Genomic DNA, 15,130 nt, shown 5'->3' with positions numbered 1-15,130 from the left:
CCCACTAGCCCGGGCAAGCCCAAGGGCAAGTTTTGCCTGGGCTTCAGCCCGAGGGCTGTGATGTCAGCGCTGATGTCACGATGACATCAGCGAGCAAAAAAATATTTAAAAAATCCAAAAAAATTTCAATTTTTTTTTTTAAATACCAAAAAATTATAGATGCTTTTCCTATAAATACATAACAATTTTATTTACTTTCTAAATTGTTTATATTTTGTTGCATAATATTTTTTTCCTTTCTTGCCTTAGACTTGCCCTAGACTTAGCCCTCATGGGTGGAACCACAAATGGCAAGGCTGATACTATTCACATGAATAGTGGCAGCCCTTGCTTGCCCTTGCCCTAGACTTAGCCCTTATGGGTGGACATGCTCTAACACCATGAGCTTTTCATTATTTTGGATTTCCACTACACCCAAATTCGAAATTCCAATTAAAATGCAAATTGTAATATTATATTTTCCTATTGCTCATTATTAATTAATTATTTATATTAACTGAAGCTATTAAAACGTGCCATTTACTGATCAAAACTTAAGATTGTCAACCCTCTTGAAAATCTGGGGTTGTTGACTTCGGTCAATTTGTTCTATATGGTTTTGTTGACTTCAATCAATTTGACCTAGTTTTTTTTATAGGTAAGTCCAGAGTCCAGCACCCGTTAGTTGACTCCCACTTTCACTGCTGGCTTCAATCTCAATACATCCACGGTCTAAAGCTTTCTGGATCAAATCGGACGGTACAAATAAATCATAATATATTAGGAACGAGATCCAAGAATAGGCCCAAGAATGCGTATAATTGCAATCAGCCCACGTCCGTGTCTTATTCACGTGGGCTCAAACGCAGGCCCATTAATATTAAACTGGGCCCATATCCAAGCCCACAATTCAAAACATGCTTCTTTAGATAGAACAGCGAGTGAGGATATATATATGCTACATTCTCGCACGGGACGGCGGGAGTTTCATTTTCGATTTCTCTCCCAAAATCCAAAAACACAAATATGATTATTGCTTCAGTTCGAGACCTCTGCCTGCAAGTGAGTTTCAAGCTCAACCTAATCTCCATAGCATTTCGATCGATTCGATTGTAATTTTAGTAATTTTTCTTTCTTTTATATAAAAACTTATATACATGCAATTACAGTTGATTTCTTCTGCATTTCAACGATGCCATGCGTCGGAGGACCTTTGCAGGCTCTCCGTCATTCTCAAGCGCTCTCCACAGTCCGATCCCCACTCTGTTCTAATTTCAGGTATCTCTGTGCGCTTCTCATTCTGAATTCGGATTTTTATATTAGAAATGAAACGGTGTAGTCTAAAGAAATGTGGCGAACAATGTGAGTGATTAGTAAAATGACGAAGTTGTCCTTGGTTTCCGTACGAGCAGTTTCCGATACGGGTGTGGGAAGCTGCTTGGAGGAGTTTGGAGGTGTAAAGCTTCGTAAGGAGGCTTTTGGCGCGCAGATTTGGGGTAAGTAGAAGACTCGAGTGAATTGACCAAACTGCCTGGCTAGCGGTTTTGTATATCAGTTTTAATTTACATAGCAGCTTCTTGATGCAGATGGATTGCTTTTTGTTACAGCCACCAGTGAGTCATCATCAGTTACATTACCACCATGCTTTGTTTTGATTAAAACGATGAGTTTTGAACTTTTGGTTTTGACAGGCTGCTAAAAGAATGAACTTGCGAAAATTGCAGGTATTGATTATGATGAAATATATCACTACCAGTTCAATCTAAAAGAAAATGTGTCTGCCAGGAGGTTGACGAGGCTACCTTCAAATCCTAAGAATGGACTCAAATTCAGGCATGCAAATCACTTCAACTTTTGTGCTGCTGAATATTTTCTTTTATTTATTTATCTTTTAAAATTATGGTCTAAATTTCTTCGTGTTTTTTTCTTTTGGGTTTCCAGTGGGACAGAAGTATGTCTATCAATTATCGAAAGCATTGATGTTTTGGTGGCAGAGTTTAGTCGCTTCTTTCAAAAGATCCTCATTCTAAAGATCCCTGTAAGATGAGATCTACTTAGAAATTAATGCTCTATGTGTCAAAAGCTTTTCAAGTTAGCAATCATATTGTATTTCACTGAAACATTGTTACAATGTGCCGCTGAAGTATCGGTTAATACTTGGAACTACTTTGCAGCAATCTTGCATGTTTTACTTGGAACCTTGCACGTTTTATCTACTTGATATAATATGTGGACAGTAGTGTGCCTAACTGCAATGGTGACTGCAGCACTAGTTAATCGATCAGCTGAAATTGTTTCTTTTTTTCCCCAGAATGTTGCAATTGAATTGGTGGTTGAACATGGGGATGATCCTGGATCCAGATACGTAAATGTTTTTCTAGCGAATGAATGGAATCCTTTGCCTATTTCAGCCTCAAATCTTGAACGTTTAAAGTCGGGGCTTGAAGATTATGTTTTTAAACATGGGAATACATTAAGCACAAAATGTGAGTTGTGCTTCTCAAGTTGGTAAGTTACTATGAAGTTCATGCCTTCTTCTTCTCTATTAGGTTCGACTTGCCATTGACTGAAACGTTAGTAGAATACATCAGACTGCAACTGTTTTATAACTGGTTAGAGATTCCATGGGACAGAAATTGAAAGTTCCTTTTCTGAGTCTTAACTGCTACTTAAACTCTTGTAAGGGAGCATCTCAAGGTTGGTAGTGGAGTAGCATGTTGCACAGAAAGCCACAAGTATTCTGGATCAGTAATGGAAGCAGTGATTGTAATAAGTGAAATATCAGAGGTAGCCAGTACTTGCCTGAGGACACATGGTTTGAAAACAGAGGTTTGTTTGATCACTTTTATTCTGCTGTTTATCAATTTCTTTTACTTTATTTTAACCGTAAAATGTGTAGCAGTCACTTGTGAGCCTGCAGATGCATGCTTAAAAATCCTTGTGATTGGCAGCAGTTACATAACTGTTTGCCCCTCCCAATCTTTTGTTGGAATTTTGGTTTGGTTCAATCCAACATGTGTTTATTTATGCATGGAATTTTTATAAGGCAATTGGTGAACTGTTTTCTCAACTTGTTTGCCTCTATAGAACTTTCAACTTTGGATTGGGTGTGATCTCTATTGTCTTGAGGTATGATGTTATCTGGTACGCATACGTCATAGTCAAAACCATGTGCAAATGACTTTAAGCATAGGACTGACCTTGTTGATGTTGAAACTAATGATGATAGCAAGGAACCTAAAATAAAGTAATGGTCATCAGATAAAGCTATAAGTAAGGTCTAAGAACATTACTGATAATTTAAACTTTTATTTAAGAAGTATGCTTTCTTTAGTTCTCATCTGGAAAGGATAATAATATTACAGAAGTGACAAATGCATTGTTTTGCTTTTTGTTTTTTGGTGGGGAAATGTATTTTTTTTGTTTTTGTTAATGCTCGTATTCATATTTTCTTTTCTGAAGTTTATGCTTAACTTGAATGAAAATATTCATTTTCAGGTTTTGTATTTTAAAGATTTCTCACCTTGCCCAATCCCTCAATCCTCTTTGAAGGCATTAACTAGCATTGACTGGAAAAGTTATGGCTTGAGCTTTGGGAGTGTTGTGGTTCAGGGTGGCTTTGCATTAGTGGAATGGGAGAACTTGCCCCCGTATGTTCAAATTGATATTGTCCTGCACCACTACCATGAACAATATCCAAATTTGGATTCGATTCTTAATTTTCTTTGATATGGTTAGCTTCCCCGTTGCATGCTTTTCATTCTGGTTCCTTCCAAATATGCCATATGTTCTATGAATATGCCTGTTCCTTGACATACTGCCAAGATTACAATACCATCAGGAAGGCTAAAGACACGACGTGATCAGAATCTTATTAAAAAAGCAATTAGACTGGCATTGGATGATTTGAAGGACAATTTTGCTGGAGTTCTTCTGAGTGCCCAAGCCCTGAAGGTAAATTTCTCACTCTCACGGCTTTCTGTCAAGTTTGAAATTTCTAGCATAGTGGTTCTTCTATGAGATAAATGACTAGAAAATTGCACTATAACTAGGTAATGCCGTCAGTGGTTACTCTCTTACACGCAATTATCCTATATTGGGTTTTACTTTTCGTCTTTATTGCTGGAATTGTCTTACACGCAAACATGTTATAAAAATTTAGTTTATGCAGCAAAATGTCTGCTGAATATTCAATTTCCGAAGGTAAACTATTCATTCTGGAGTGCTAGAATTCTTATGATTAAAATGCTTGAAATGAAGTTGAATTCCCTAATTATTTAATATTTCCACCAAAATTTAGTTTTATGTCTTTGTTGTATGTGATCATACCTTGTGTGGTTGGTTGTTACTACTCTGTCAAACTCCATATGGTAGATATATTCTACTTTTAAATGACAGATGATGCAATGGTGTGGAAACACCTGAAACCTGAATTTTCCTCTTTACGGTACATCCGTAAACTTTGATAGGCTCTCATTTATTTTAACAATAAATTCATTTTATGTTATTATAAGCCCAACTGTTTTCTTATATAACATTATCCTATTTAAAGGGTTGAAATAGTAAGATCAATTTTATATGTTTTCTGGTATTTCAAAATCAACAAGTGTTTTTTTTCTAACTTCTGTTGAGTTTTCAAAAGCTTCCAGAACATCCCATGCAGCAATATGTCTGTATTATTAATGTAAAAATGGTTAAGCATCTTTATTTAATCATTTGCTGCATTGGCTTAGCAACGCTATGGCCCCCTTTTAGTAGTTGACTTTTACTGATTGCCTTGGTTTTACAGATTGGCAGTTATGCCCCCGATCTTGCAAAAACAATTTCTAGCTTAATCTTGTCTTCCAACGACTCGGAATTCCGAAAAGAATGCTTTTCTTTTCTTGGCTTGCCATCTCAAGGAATTGGAGGTGAAGTTGTTGAAGATTGTATAAAGGAAAGGCTCATTACAGTTGTAGAAATGAATGATAGAGATCCCCAGAGAAGCAAAGAAATCCCAACTTTTCTTTTTGAAGATGATCACATGCAAGACTCGGGATCTCAAGATGAGGAATTTGAAGTAGAGGGTGCTTTTAGCTCTATGGATATATGTTAAAACGCAACACGGTATGATTTACCAGTTGAGGTGATTTGTTCATATGATTATGCTAAATCATGTGCCATTGTCGTTTTACACAAATGACCATAAGTAACAATCGTTTAATGCATTGATCACACGATTTGGTCGCGTGATTAATTGTCCTTAAGGCCATCTTAATTTCATCAGTTGTGGTGTTGTTTTTTTGTGACCTGTCACCTGTGGCTGTACTTGATTTTGAAGTCTCTGCAAGGCTAGGCTATGGGCCGTTTTTGACGTAAACATGAGGATGATGTGAGAGCTTGCACTACAGTGATTCTTCTGTGCGGCTGTCATATATGGCATCACACTCACGAGGATGGGACCAAAATACACGGTCCAGTCTTCGTGAGAGTGATCGCACAACTATGGAGTCTGAAAAACCATTTAGAAAATCTACAGCTGAGCAAAAATCCAATGTATGTCGATTTATCTGATGGCCTTGGCACCTCGGTCCAGACCCGTCATAAGACTGCCACGTGTGTGGGAGGAGGGTTTTCAGCCATACAGAATGGTTGGAAGCCACTGCCAATTGGATGAATTGGGCTGGGATTATTAATCGAGTCCGAGTTTCAGTCTGAGTTTTGAACCGTGTTGAATTTCAGTTTTATGTCAAATGGCGTTGGGTGTTTGGTAGAGAAGAGTTAGAATTCAAGTTTTATTGTAAGCCCACAAAAAAAAAAAAAAGAAGAAGAAGTTATATATAATATCAAATACACTAAAATATACGTATTGTATATAATACATGTAATTAAGTCATACAAAATACATATTCTCATGTCATATAATATTTTTCTCTATGTATGTGATTTCTGTAAACTGTCACGACCAAGAAAATAAGGCCAAGCAAACCAAGCATCCTAATTAATAAAGAGTATATATTATAGATGTATGAGCCAAAAAGAGGACAAAGAAGAAAGAAAGGATCACTGATGATCACACCATTAACTTCTGAACAATAATTAATTAGTCTCTCATATATATATATCAAGCAGCAGAGGGAGCAGGAATGTAGGAGATGGCAGGCTCAGGCATGGAAGCCATGATCGATGACCTCACGAAAGCTTCTTCCTCTGCAGCAGCTGGGTTTTCAGCCTTGAAGTCCAGGGTCTCATCATTGTAAACTTCCCACCATTTTGCCACTAACATCTTGATGTCCTCTCTGTCCATGTTAGCTTCCTTCCCAGTATACCTCCACGGTTTTGATCCCTATAATTAGTCGTAGAGATTAACACGATTCCGTTAATTAATGAGGGACTAATTATGTGTCATGGTTTGCTTAATCAATCTGTTAAAAGAGTACTTACAGCAGCACAGTAGTGAACCACGTTTACTTTATCAAGCTCCACGTTCTCGGGGTGGCGCCAAAGCATGGCTAGAACTAGATTGTATACAAGTGGGATTGGTTTGTATGTCTTTTGGAAGAACATGTTCAAGAAGTCCTGTAAAAAATGAGAAACAAAAAAAAATCATTAATTACAAAAACAAGATTCATATTTGTCACACATATATAGGCTTAATTGGTGATTTGCTCCCTGAATTTGTACCTAAGTTTTGTTTTAGCCCTTGTCCTTTTTTTTTAGAAAATTAAGGACCTGAACTAATTTTTTTTTCGCCAATTTGCCGCTCGACGTCAAAATCTGCCATTTCCCATCCCTTATGCTGTCAAGTTGGTGTTTTGGTAGAGACACGAAATGACAAAAGTAACCTCCAACTTGACAGCATGAAGGATGGGAAGCGGTAGATTTTGACGTTCGGGGGCAAATTAGCGAAAAAATATTCATTCTTGTCCATAATTTTCTTTAAAAAAGTAATAAGGAATAAATCGAAACTTAAGCACAAGTTCAAGGGGGTAAATCACCAGTTAACTCCCACATATATATGTACTTGATTTAATATAACTTACTTGCTCCGCAAAAGGGGTGGGTGGGACGATTTGGAGAGTCTGGAGAAGGCTGTCGTAGGTCAACCGGCTAGGCTCGAACACGAACATCCCAGCGTTGAAGTAGAGAGGAGGAGGGGAGCCCAACTCAGCAGGCCATGAAACCTTATCAGGGCACTGCTGGCAATACCCAACTTTGTATTGTGGTGAGTGGCTCCATGTTTTCTCACAGAAGCAGTCCATCACAGCATAGAAGTAGCCATCAGGCGTGTCAAACAGATGATCTATGTTCTCATACACTTGGATATCCGCATCCAAATATATCATTTTGCTGTACTCCTCAAACTGCACATATAATATTGTAATCATAAGATTTATAGGATCGATAGTCTAATAACATAACATATCAGATATCGCTACGTGAAAAACATAGACACGAAGTAGCGGTAATCTTGTATGTACTTACATTCCAAATACGGAGCTTAGAGTAGTTGATGACATAGTAGGCCATTGCAAACTTGATTTGGTTCTCCGGAGGATAAATTGGTTCGATCTCACGGACAATACAACCCTGAGACCTTAAGATCTCACGGTGCTCCTCAGGAACGTCAGGCAATATGGCAACCACAAGAGGGTAAGCACTCTTAATTTTGCGCAGACCCTTAGCCAATCCCACAACCCCTTTGACATAATCGCCATTGCCGGCTAAAAATGTCACAAAGGCCCTCTTAGAATAGGCTGCAGAACTTAGCGTTGAGACCTTGCTTGTGGCCTGGAACGCATCTACTGGAACTTCTGGGGGGGCCATTGCCTAGATTTTGTGTCTGCTTATAAGATTTTGGGGTGCTTGGAAAAGTTGTGGTTTGATGGAAAACAAGATTTGGTGTGTTGAGGAGTGTGGAGAAAGTAAATTAGCTATGCTGAGGAAGCCACCCTACAAACCTTTTGTTCCTGAGTGGTGCATTCCACCCTTTGGCTGTCTTAAATAGATATCAAATGAGGACTAAATGCATGTAATATGAACCCCAAATGAAACTCAAATGCAAAGCATGGTCCTATTTTGTTTTTTTAATTAATGCTTTATTGGAGTTTTAGGATGGTATTGGAGAAATAAATAAATAAATAAACAAGAAAAGAAATGAACGAACAATGTTTGGTGTTCAACCCACCATTCATCTATATAGCCTTATCATCGAGAATCAAGATGGATCGCTGAGATACAATGGGAGTTATTTAGTGTCATGGTCAATAGAAATATGGAAGCTTTCGTACACACACACACCAAGTGTTTTCACTATATTTTTTTGTCGACTGATTTGTTATTCTATCGTTTATTCAAATTTGACTCTATTCTAACTTCATTTATTTTTAACGAGTAAGATTTTGACGCGTACACAAGCACATCATTTGATGAATTGTTATTGAGAAAAATGTATAGGTATAATGATCAAGTGGGAGTCATTTTCCTTGGTGGAAAAGATATGTTTAAGAAAGTTAGCATCAATGGGGTGGAGCAGTCGGTTGACGTGGGACCTTCGATATAGAAGTGAATTTTGAGGTCGACCAGATTTAGGGAGGTTTTTCAGTCAGCGGCTTCTTTTAACATCCACTAATTTGAAACATGAGATGCAAATCTAGCAGAGAGTCATGGTCAATGGGCAAAGCTTATTCAATAACCCAAACTATTCCAGATTTTTCTTTTGTTTAAGGTGAAACATTTAAGACATGATTAGTACATCATGCTTTCTTTTGGTGGAACACAAACATCATAGAATTTCAGTAACTTAGAATGCCAATAAAACATGTTGATGAATGTTTGATTAACAAGATTAACAAAGATTGATTAACTTAATCATTGGGAAGAGTTGTGTTAATTGACCTAAGTATATTCTTCTATGTACCAATCGGCAAACGACATTATTTATAACAAAAACAAAAAACAAAAAATGAAGAGAAAAAGAAAATAACAAGATTGCTTAGGACAAGAATATAACAAGATTCCTAGTTTTTTTTTTTAAGGCGATCGGTTCACTAAAACCCAAATATCTCTGGAGCCAAATATATTTTGTCCATAAATTTAACCAAATTTTAAATTAGCTTTATCAATTTGATGAACTTCTTTAATTGTTAGCTTTATCATTTTGATGAACTTCTTTAAGTTTCTCCTTTTTCTTTTGGCCTTTTACTGCAGACACCACCACTCAGCAAAATTTTGTTTGCCATGGCATTTCTCACATACATATGTTTCTTGAAAGGAAAGTAATACTTCAATCTAAAAGAATGTTTAACGATAACATTTCAACAGATGTAAGTGTGGTCAAAAGAACCAAAGAGTAAAATGGATTTTAAAATAAGAATAAAATGGTTGGCTTAAGCTAATATTTGAAAAAAAAAAAAAAAAGGTCTCCAATATATAAAATATGAATAACGTTTTAAGAGCATCTCCAACCGATATGTCAAATTGCCACGTGGACAAGAAATGGAAAAAATTAAAGATTAAAGTTGCTCCAACCAAGGCCGGAAAAGATATGTCAAAATTAACATATCAAAAAGCTTGATGTCAAATATTATTTTAATAATTTTTTAATCATGAATCCCACTATCAGTTACTCTTTTTAACAATTTATGCATCATATGGGCCCCATTTATTTTTAAAAATATAATAAAATAATATGATATTTGGTATTTCGAGTGGAGTTAAATTTTTTCCAAAATATCAAACTGCCACATAAGCCATCAAATTCAAATTTAACATTTTGCATTTGACATCTCCCTTAGAGATGCTCTTAGAAAGCAACATGTGAACATAAGAAAAAAAGAAAAATTATTGCAATTAATAATAATGTAATGTTTTCAATGTTGATATTTTTTTTTTTTTTTTTTTTGGAGATATATAGTCATATTCACATTCTTAGCACTAAAATTATAAATAAACCATACACCATTTAATTTCTATAAACAAACCCAAAAAATGACAGCTGGTTGGCCCTATTAAATTACTTTGATACCCTATTAAGTGTTTTGGGTTTTTTTTTATGATGTTTTGGGATTGGGTTTGTTTTAAGAGATCAATGGTAGTTTTGTAATTTAAAAGAAGTTAAAAGTTTTTTTGTTATATTGTAAATGAGCTTTGGGTGTGTTTCTAAAGTTCATTTCATATATGATTGTTTTTTTTAATTTGGGCTCCTATATTGGGTATAATAATAAATCTTCCTTCTTTTTTTTTGATGTCAAAGTTAAGGAGGGAAGAGGGGGGAACTAACATACACAGGTGTCATGGAGCTTTGAACTCAGGACAACTTAGGAGTACACCAAAGACATAAGCCAATTAAACTAACACCCCGCTGGTTTTTTTTTTTCAATGTTGAATGAAATACAATAGAAAGGTGAACTAGTCCCTTAAGATGAATGTAAAAGAAAAGATCAATTAAGTCGGTAGTACTATAATTTATTTAATTAACATTATCTAATAGAAATATCTGTCCCTTTGATTACATTACAATATATCATCTGAATCTGAAAATATCTATGGATAACCATGCACAAAGAAAGAAAAAAGAAACATAAACTAATATATTCGCTGCCTGCAATCATATGATTCAAAAGTAGATATTAAAACTTGGTCCAAAATTAGATATTAAAACTTGGTAATATATTCATATTTATCACTTGATATTACTTTTTTTATTATAAGCTTAATATGTACACACCAGTCCTGAAACACCAAAGTGGAATCATGTCTCCATGAATTAAGCAGAATAGGCAATTGGGCCTACCATGACTGGGAGGACAAATTTTTATTTTATTTTATTTTTTTTGGGACGAAGACTGGAAGGACAAACAGAGAAAGAGAAAGAAAAAGAAAAAGAAAAAGAAAAAGAAAAAGGAAAATGCTTGGATCTTACGTACTTGCTCAACAATCTTGATCAATCTTCAAATACACATGCAATGCAAGTTAATTGGCATGGCAGAGCAAGAGTAGAGGGCTCTTTTTCATTTTTTTGATGAACTAAAGTTTCCAGGGAGATTGGTTACTCTCACAATTAGCGTCAGGACAGACCTACAGCTAGAAGGACGTATGCGCGGTATCCAACTACCAACTATCACGGGTATGAATTTATATAGGAAATTATAAATCGCACACCAACAAGTATTGCTGGCAGCGTGACTCGAACACTGGTGGGGCTACACACAGTGCAATGACCTTACCAACTGAACCAACCATCGTTGGTAGAGGCTTCTCTTTATTATGAGTTAATTTGGCCTACAAGTTGAGCTTCAATTTGGCCTACATTGTTTTATTATCTCCGGCCAATCACAACATGTTATGCGTAATAACTTTTCCACTTGAGAGGTATAGCAAAAGAGTGTTATCTCCGTTTCACAGGTCTGGATATGGTCCGATTAAGCTTGATTCTCACTAAATCATAACCGAAATCAACTGTTCATTCGGTCTGATCCAACTAGGATTTTGACTAAAATACCTGAGAGAATTGGGCCAACCCAAACCAGTTTGGGTTCGGTCCGGTTCACTTTTTAAGGTTTGGGCCAACTCTTGACACAAATTTTTCTCATGTAATAGGAGAAGTCTCCAAATATAAAGTTCCACGGACAAGCATAGAATGCGCCTTCCAACTTTTTTGACTGCCCAAAAATGAGTGAAGGAAAACTGCCCTGCCCACCCAATTCTTAATTCTGCTGCAGCTTCTCTCAAGTCATCTAGGCTTTACGCCATAACCTGGATCCACTAATTAACAACAACAAAAACACATTGTAGTTATGTGGGGATATTTGTGTACAACCTTCACCTATCTATCATTTCCAAGTGGAACACAAATGGGATTTTTATCGAGTGTGAGGTCTCCCTTCTCCTCTGGAGGGTCCCAAACCCAAACCAAAGGAACCAAATAATGGGACCTCAATTAATACGCAACTCCTTTAATTCAAGTGTTGTCTTGCATTACTCGGAAATATGTATACATTTGAAACATGTATCCAAAATCCAACCAAAACCAATTACAACTCAGAGCAGTTTTGAAAAAAATAAAAATAAAAAAAGGGAGGCATCTATTGAAATCCAATTACAACTCCGAACTGTATCCAAAATCCAACCAAAAGCTCAAATGTATACATTTGACCAACCATTCTTTCTATCACAATATAACCATTAAAACGTCCTAAATGAAAAAGGCCACTCCCAGAAGAAGGAAGAAATAGATGATTTAACAACAATTCGATCGTCTTGTCTCAAAGAAAAAAAAGAACTAGATAATATTCACCCCTGCATCCAGAATTTCCAGTCCACAAAATGACTCCCCAAGAGGATCACGCCTGCAATTAAAAGGAATATAAGAATCAGAAGGTGAAGTCGTATCTCACAAAGTTCCAAACAATAATTAACTACTTATTTGAATTTCCACAAAAAGAACTGTTATGTGCAACTTTCAAACTTAGTATTTGACCGTCATCCAAGTCAGACAACAACATCAAAGGCCGCCATGATGCTCAAAATTTTTAAAAACAGTGAAATAGAAAATAGTTTACCTTGTTAGCAATGTTGTTGGAGAGCCAATCCAGCCCCTCATATAGACCCTCTCCAGAGGTTGCACAAGTGCTCTGGATGTACCTGGAAAACCACACAATCCATATTAGACTTATAAAGGTTAAAAAAATGAATCACAAAAGTGAAATGAAGCTCATAAAGATTACCAGTGACGCTGTCTGAGAGAGTGGAGGCCAAGCTTATCAGTAATTTCAGCAGCATTCATTGCATTGGGAAGATCTTGTTTGTTAGCAAATACAAGCAACACAGCATCTCGCAGCTCATCCTGAAACCGGATTATTCAAATTAAGCTAAAATATGGAACAGAATATAAATTATCCCAATGTCTACAACATCAATCAGATAAATCCTGGAAAGTGAAATGGGGGCAGGTAACAGGAACAAAAGATTCAGCCTTCAAATTCATAAGAATTAAATTGCTCAATTCAAAGCCAACACAGCATAGAAGATTAGCCATGTCTATAGAATAAGCAGTTAATTTCCTCACTAATAAGTTCATTTTGAAAGAAAATTCAATGACTAATTTGCAGAGATCCAACACATCAATAGCACACCACCAAATTGCAAAGCATGCTGCCACTTAAGCCACTGGCTGATCAGTTCCAACAACAGAAATATAGGTGGATCTTTATCATCACTATTTTGTAGAAGACCTAACATTGTATGTATTCTTATAATCTACAAGTTTTCAAGTCCATTCATAATCCTAAATTTCATATACTGAAGCTAGGAAAGGATGAGATTTCAAAATAAGTTGGCACAAATTACAAAATCCTGGAATGCGCAAATAAAGGGAGATAAAACATACCTCATTCAACATCCTATGCAATTCATCTCTTGCCTCAACAACACGGTCTCTATCATTGCTATCCACAACAAAGATAAGACCCTGTGTGTTCTGGAAGTAATGCCTCCACAAAGGTCGGATCTGAAAGTAAAGAAAGGGTATTCATCCACAATGGTCAAATCTTTCGAGGTCGTATAGATTAAAAAAAAAGTATAGCAAACTCTGAAATCATCACTTTAAACTTCTTTTAATAACTGTACATCACTCGAAACAAGAACTAAACTTCATACCTTGTCCTGACCCCCGACATCCCAGACTGTGAAGCTGATGTTCTTGTACTCCACGGTCTCCACATTAAACCCTGTCAATCAAGTATTGTTTTCTTAATCCTAAAATTGCATATTTAACGAACTTTATAAAGGAACAGGAGAATCTTCAAACTGAAAGCAAACAGAGGATAGGGAAGAAAAATTATGTGGCCCCTTAGGTTTTGACCAAAACATTTATATTTGCATTCATTCTTGCCAAAAAAGAGAGGGGAAAACTTCAATAACAGTTAAGTTGTGGAGGATAATCTTAGTTGCAAACTCATTGAACTTCAAGATGATTTAGGGTATAATAAACAGGCACGATAATCATCACCATTGCTATTAAATCATGTAAGAAACAACAATCTCCTTTCAGATCTCAAGCTACATTTAACATTAAATTGATAACATAATTAGAATATACATGTCAGTATTTTGCAATTTCGCCTGACAATTTCATTTCCATCACATCATAGTTAAGCCATATCAATTTCATTTCCATCAGATCTTCATATGCAGAATTCTATGAAGTATAACAAGAATGAGCACAGAATTGCCTTGGTCGAGGAAGAAAGAACTCACCAATAGTGGGAATTGTTGTGACGATCTCACCGAGCTTGAGCTTGTAGAGGATGGTGGTCTTACCAGCAGCATCAAGACCAACCATCAGAATTCGCATCTCTTTCTTGGCAAAAAGCCGGCTGAAAAGCTTCGTGAATGTAAGCCCCATTCTGGCTGTGGATCCCTACACATTGAGAGGCACCAATTCATTTGCATCAACAGATCAAACACTGATAAAGACAAAGGTATAACGCTCTGAAGCCAAACGATTGCAGTTGATATCATCTAACCAAATCTAACTTAAAACTAGGCAATAGGAGCACTCAAACTAGCAATTATGCGCATGCAGCAACAGATCGAGCAGATCTGGAGACAAAGTCTAAGCTAACACCATAGAGATGCAGAAAATCCATGAGAGCTCCTCATGCATTGTAATTGAACCAGCAAAAGTAGCATTAACAAATTCGAGCATAATCATAGAGATCCAAATGATTAAAACACATGATCTTCGGATCAGAGCATATACGAAATGAACATTAAATTGGACCAGAATCGAAAAAAGTAGCGCGAAATTCAAAACAAAAATCGCACGAAAATGTTGTGAAATCGAACCGAGAATGAATCAAATGTGAGAAAATTCAGAGAATTGTTGATGCGCAAGAGAAGAGAGGTCGAGATCTGAGACTTGGATTTTACCTTCGATGAGCTTTCGCAGAGGGATCTTAGTTAAAGATGGAGATCGAGGGAGGGAGAGAGCGGAGGGGTGAGAAGCTTTAAATCAACGCGTGAATGTGGGGGTGAGGATCGTCAACTAGGGGTTTATAAACTCCGGACTATTTTCTGTGCTTGGAGTAAACTACGAAAAAGCCCCTGATATACAGCGTAAACTTTAAGCCTGCGGGTGATATTGCCTGCCCAATCAGCAACCGCCAAG

At 36.5% G+C, this 15,130-nt stretch overlaps 3 protein-coding genes across 3 annotated transcripts; 1 reads left to right on the top strand and 2 right to left on the bottom strand.

Annotated features, from left to right (window-relative positions):
* Positions 1–943: 943 nt before the first annotated feature.
* Positions 944–5,244, top strand: LOC110753190 (type 2 DNA topoisomerase 6 subunit B-like). Its single transcript, XM_021954024.2, has 11 exons — positions 944–1,041; positions 1,149–1,257; positions 1,392–1,475; positions 1,566–1,592; positions 1,704–1,812; positions 1,921–2,017; positions 2,291–2,487; positions 2,664–2,808; positions 3,478–3,671; positions 3,804–3,933; positions 4,769–5,244. The coding sequence occupies exons 1-11, from the start codon at positions 1,006–1,008 to the stop codon at positions 5,072–5,074; spliced, it is 1,434 nt and encodes a 477-aa protein (XP_021809716.1). The 5' UTR covers positions 944–1,005; the 3' UTR covers positions 5,075–5,244.
* Positions 5,245–5,956: 712 nt separating this feature from the next.
* Positions 5,957–7,951, bottom strand: GOLS4 (galactinol synthase 4). Its single transcript, XM_021954021.2, has 4 exons — positions 7,444–7,951; positions 7,002–7,322; positions 6,403–6,537; positions 5,957–6,304 (listed from the first exon to the last, which is right to left on the bottom strand). Exons 1-4 carry the CDS (start codon positions 7,783–7,785, stop codon positions 6,083–6,085), a joined length of 1,020 nt encoding a protein of 339 aa, XP_021809713.1. The 5' UTR covers positions 7,786–7,951; the 3' UTR covers positions 5,957–6,082.
* Positions 7,952–11,914: 3,963 nt separating this feature from the next.
* LOC110753205 (ADP-ribosylation factor 1) lies at positions 11,915–15,053 on the bottom strand. Its single transcript, XM_021954048.2, has 7 exons — positions 14,893–15,053; positions 14,218–14,380; positions 13,618–13,688; positions 13,349–13,468; positions 12,687–12,805; positions 12,522–12,603; positions 11,915–12,308 (listed from the first exon to the last, which is right to left on the bottom strand). The coding sequence occupies exons 2-7, from the start codon at positions 14,363–14,365 to the stop codon at positions 12,303–12,305; spliced, it is 546 nt and encodes a 181-aa protein (XP_021809740.1). The 5' UTR covers positions 14,366–14,380; positions 14,893–15,053; the 3' UTR covers positions 11,915–12,302.
* Positions 15,054–15,130: the final 77 nt, after the last annotated feature.

Source organism: Prunus avium, chromosome 1 (assembly GCF_965620075.1).
Source record: "Prunus avium chromosome 1, drPruAviu1.hap1.1, whole genome shotgun sequence".
Lineage (NCBI taxonomy): Eukaryota > Viridiplantae > Streptophyta > Magnoliopsida > Rosales > Rosaceae > Prunus > Prunus avium.
This window is presented reverse-complemented; position numbering and strand designations above follow the sequence as displayed.

Bases quoted from the DNA above. Each gene is read 5' to 3' on its own strand.
- LOC110753190 (XM_021954024.2), top strand. From the start codon at position 1,006: ATGATTATTGCTTCAGTTCGAGACCTCTGCCTGCAA. The intron at 1,042-1,148 runs GTGAGTTTCAAG...ATGCAATTACAG, and splicing joins TTCGAGACCTCTGCCTGCAA to TTGATTTCTTCTGCATTTCA. The intron at 1,593-1,703 runs GTGAGTCATCAT...CGAAAATTGCAG, and splicing joins GCTTTTTGTTACAGCCACCA to GTATTGATTATGATGAAATA.
- GOLS4 (XM_021954021.2), bottom strand. From the start codon at position 7,785: ATGGCCCCCCCAGAAGTTCCAGTAGATGCGTTCCAGGCCACAAGCAAG. The intron at 7,323-7,443 runs GTAAGTACATAC...TTATATGTGCAG, and splicing joins CTAAGCTCCGTATTTGGAAT to TTTGAGGAGTACAGCAAAAT. The intron at 6,305-6,402 runs GTAAGTACTCTT...GACTAATTATAG, and splicing joins TGGTTCACTACTGTGCTGCT to GGATCAAAACCGTGGAGGTA.
- LOC110753205 (XM_021954048.2), bottom strand. From the start codon at position 14,365: ATGGGGCTTACATTCACGAAGCTTTTCAGCCGGCTTTTTGCCAAGAAA. The intron at 13,469-13,617 runs GTATGAAGTTTA...CTTTACTTTCAG, and splicing joins ATGTCGGGGGTCAGGACAAG to ATCCGACCTTTGTGGAGGCA. The intron at 12,806-13,348 runs GTATGTTTTATC...ATCCGGTTTCAG, and splicing joins TGCATAGGATGTTGAATGAG to GATGAGCTGCGAGATGCTGT.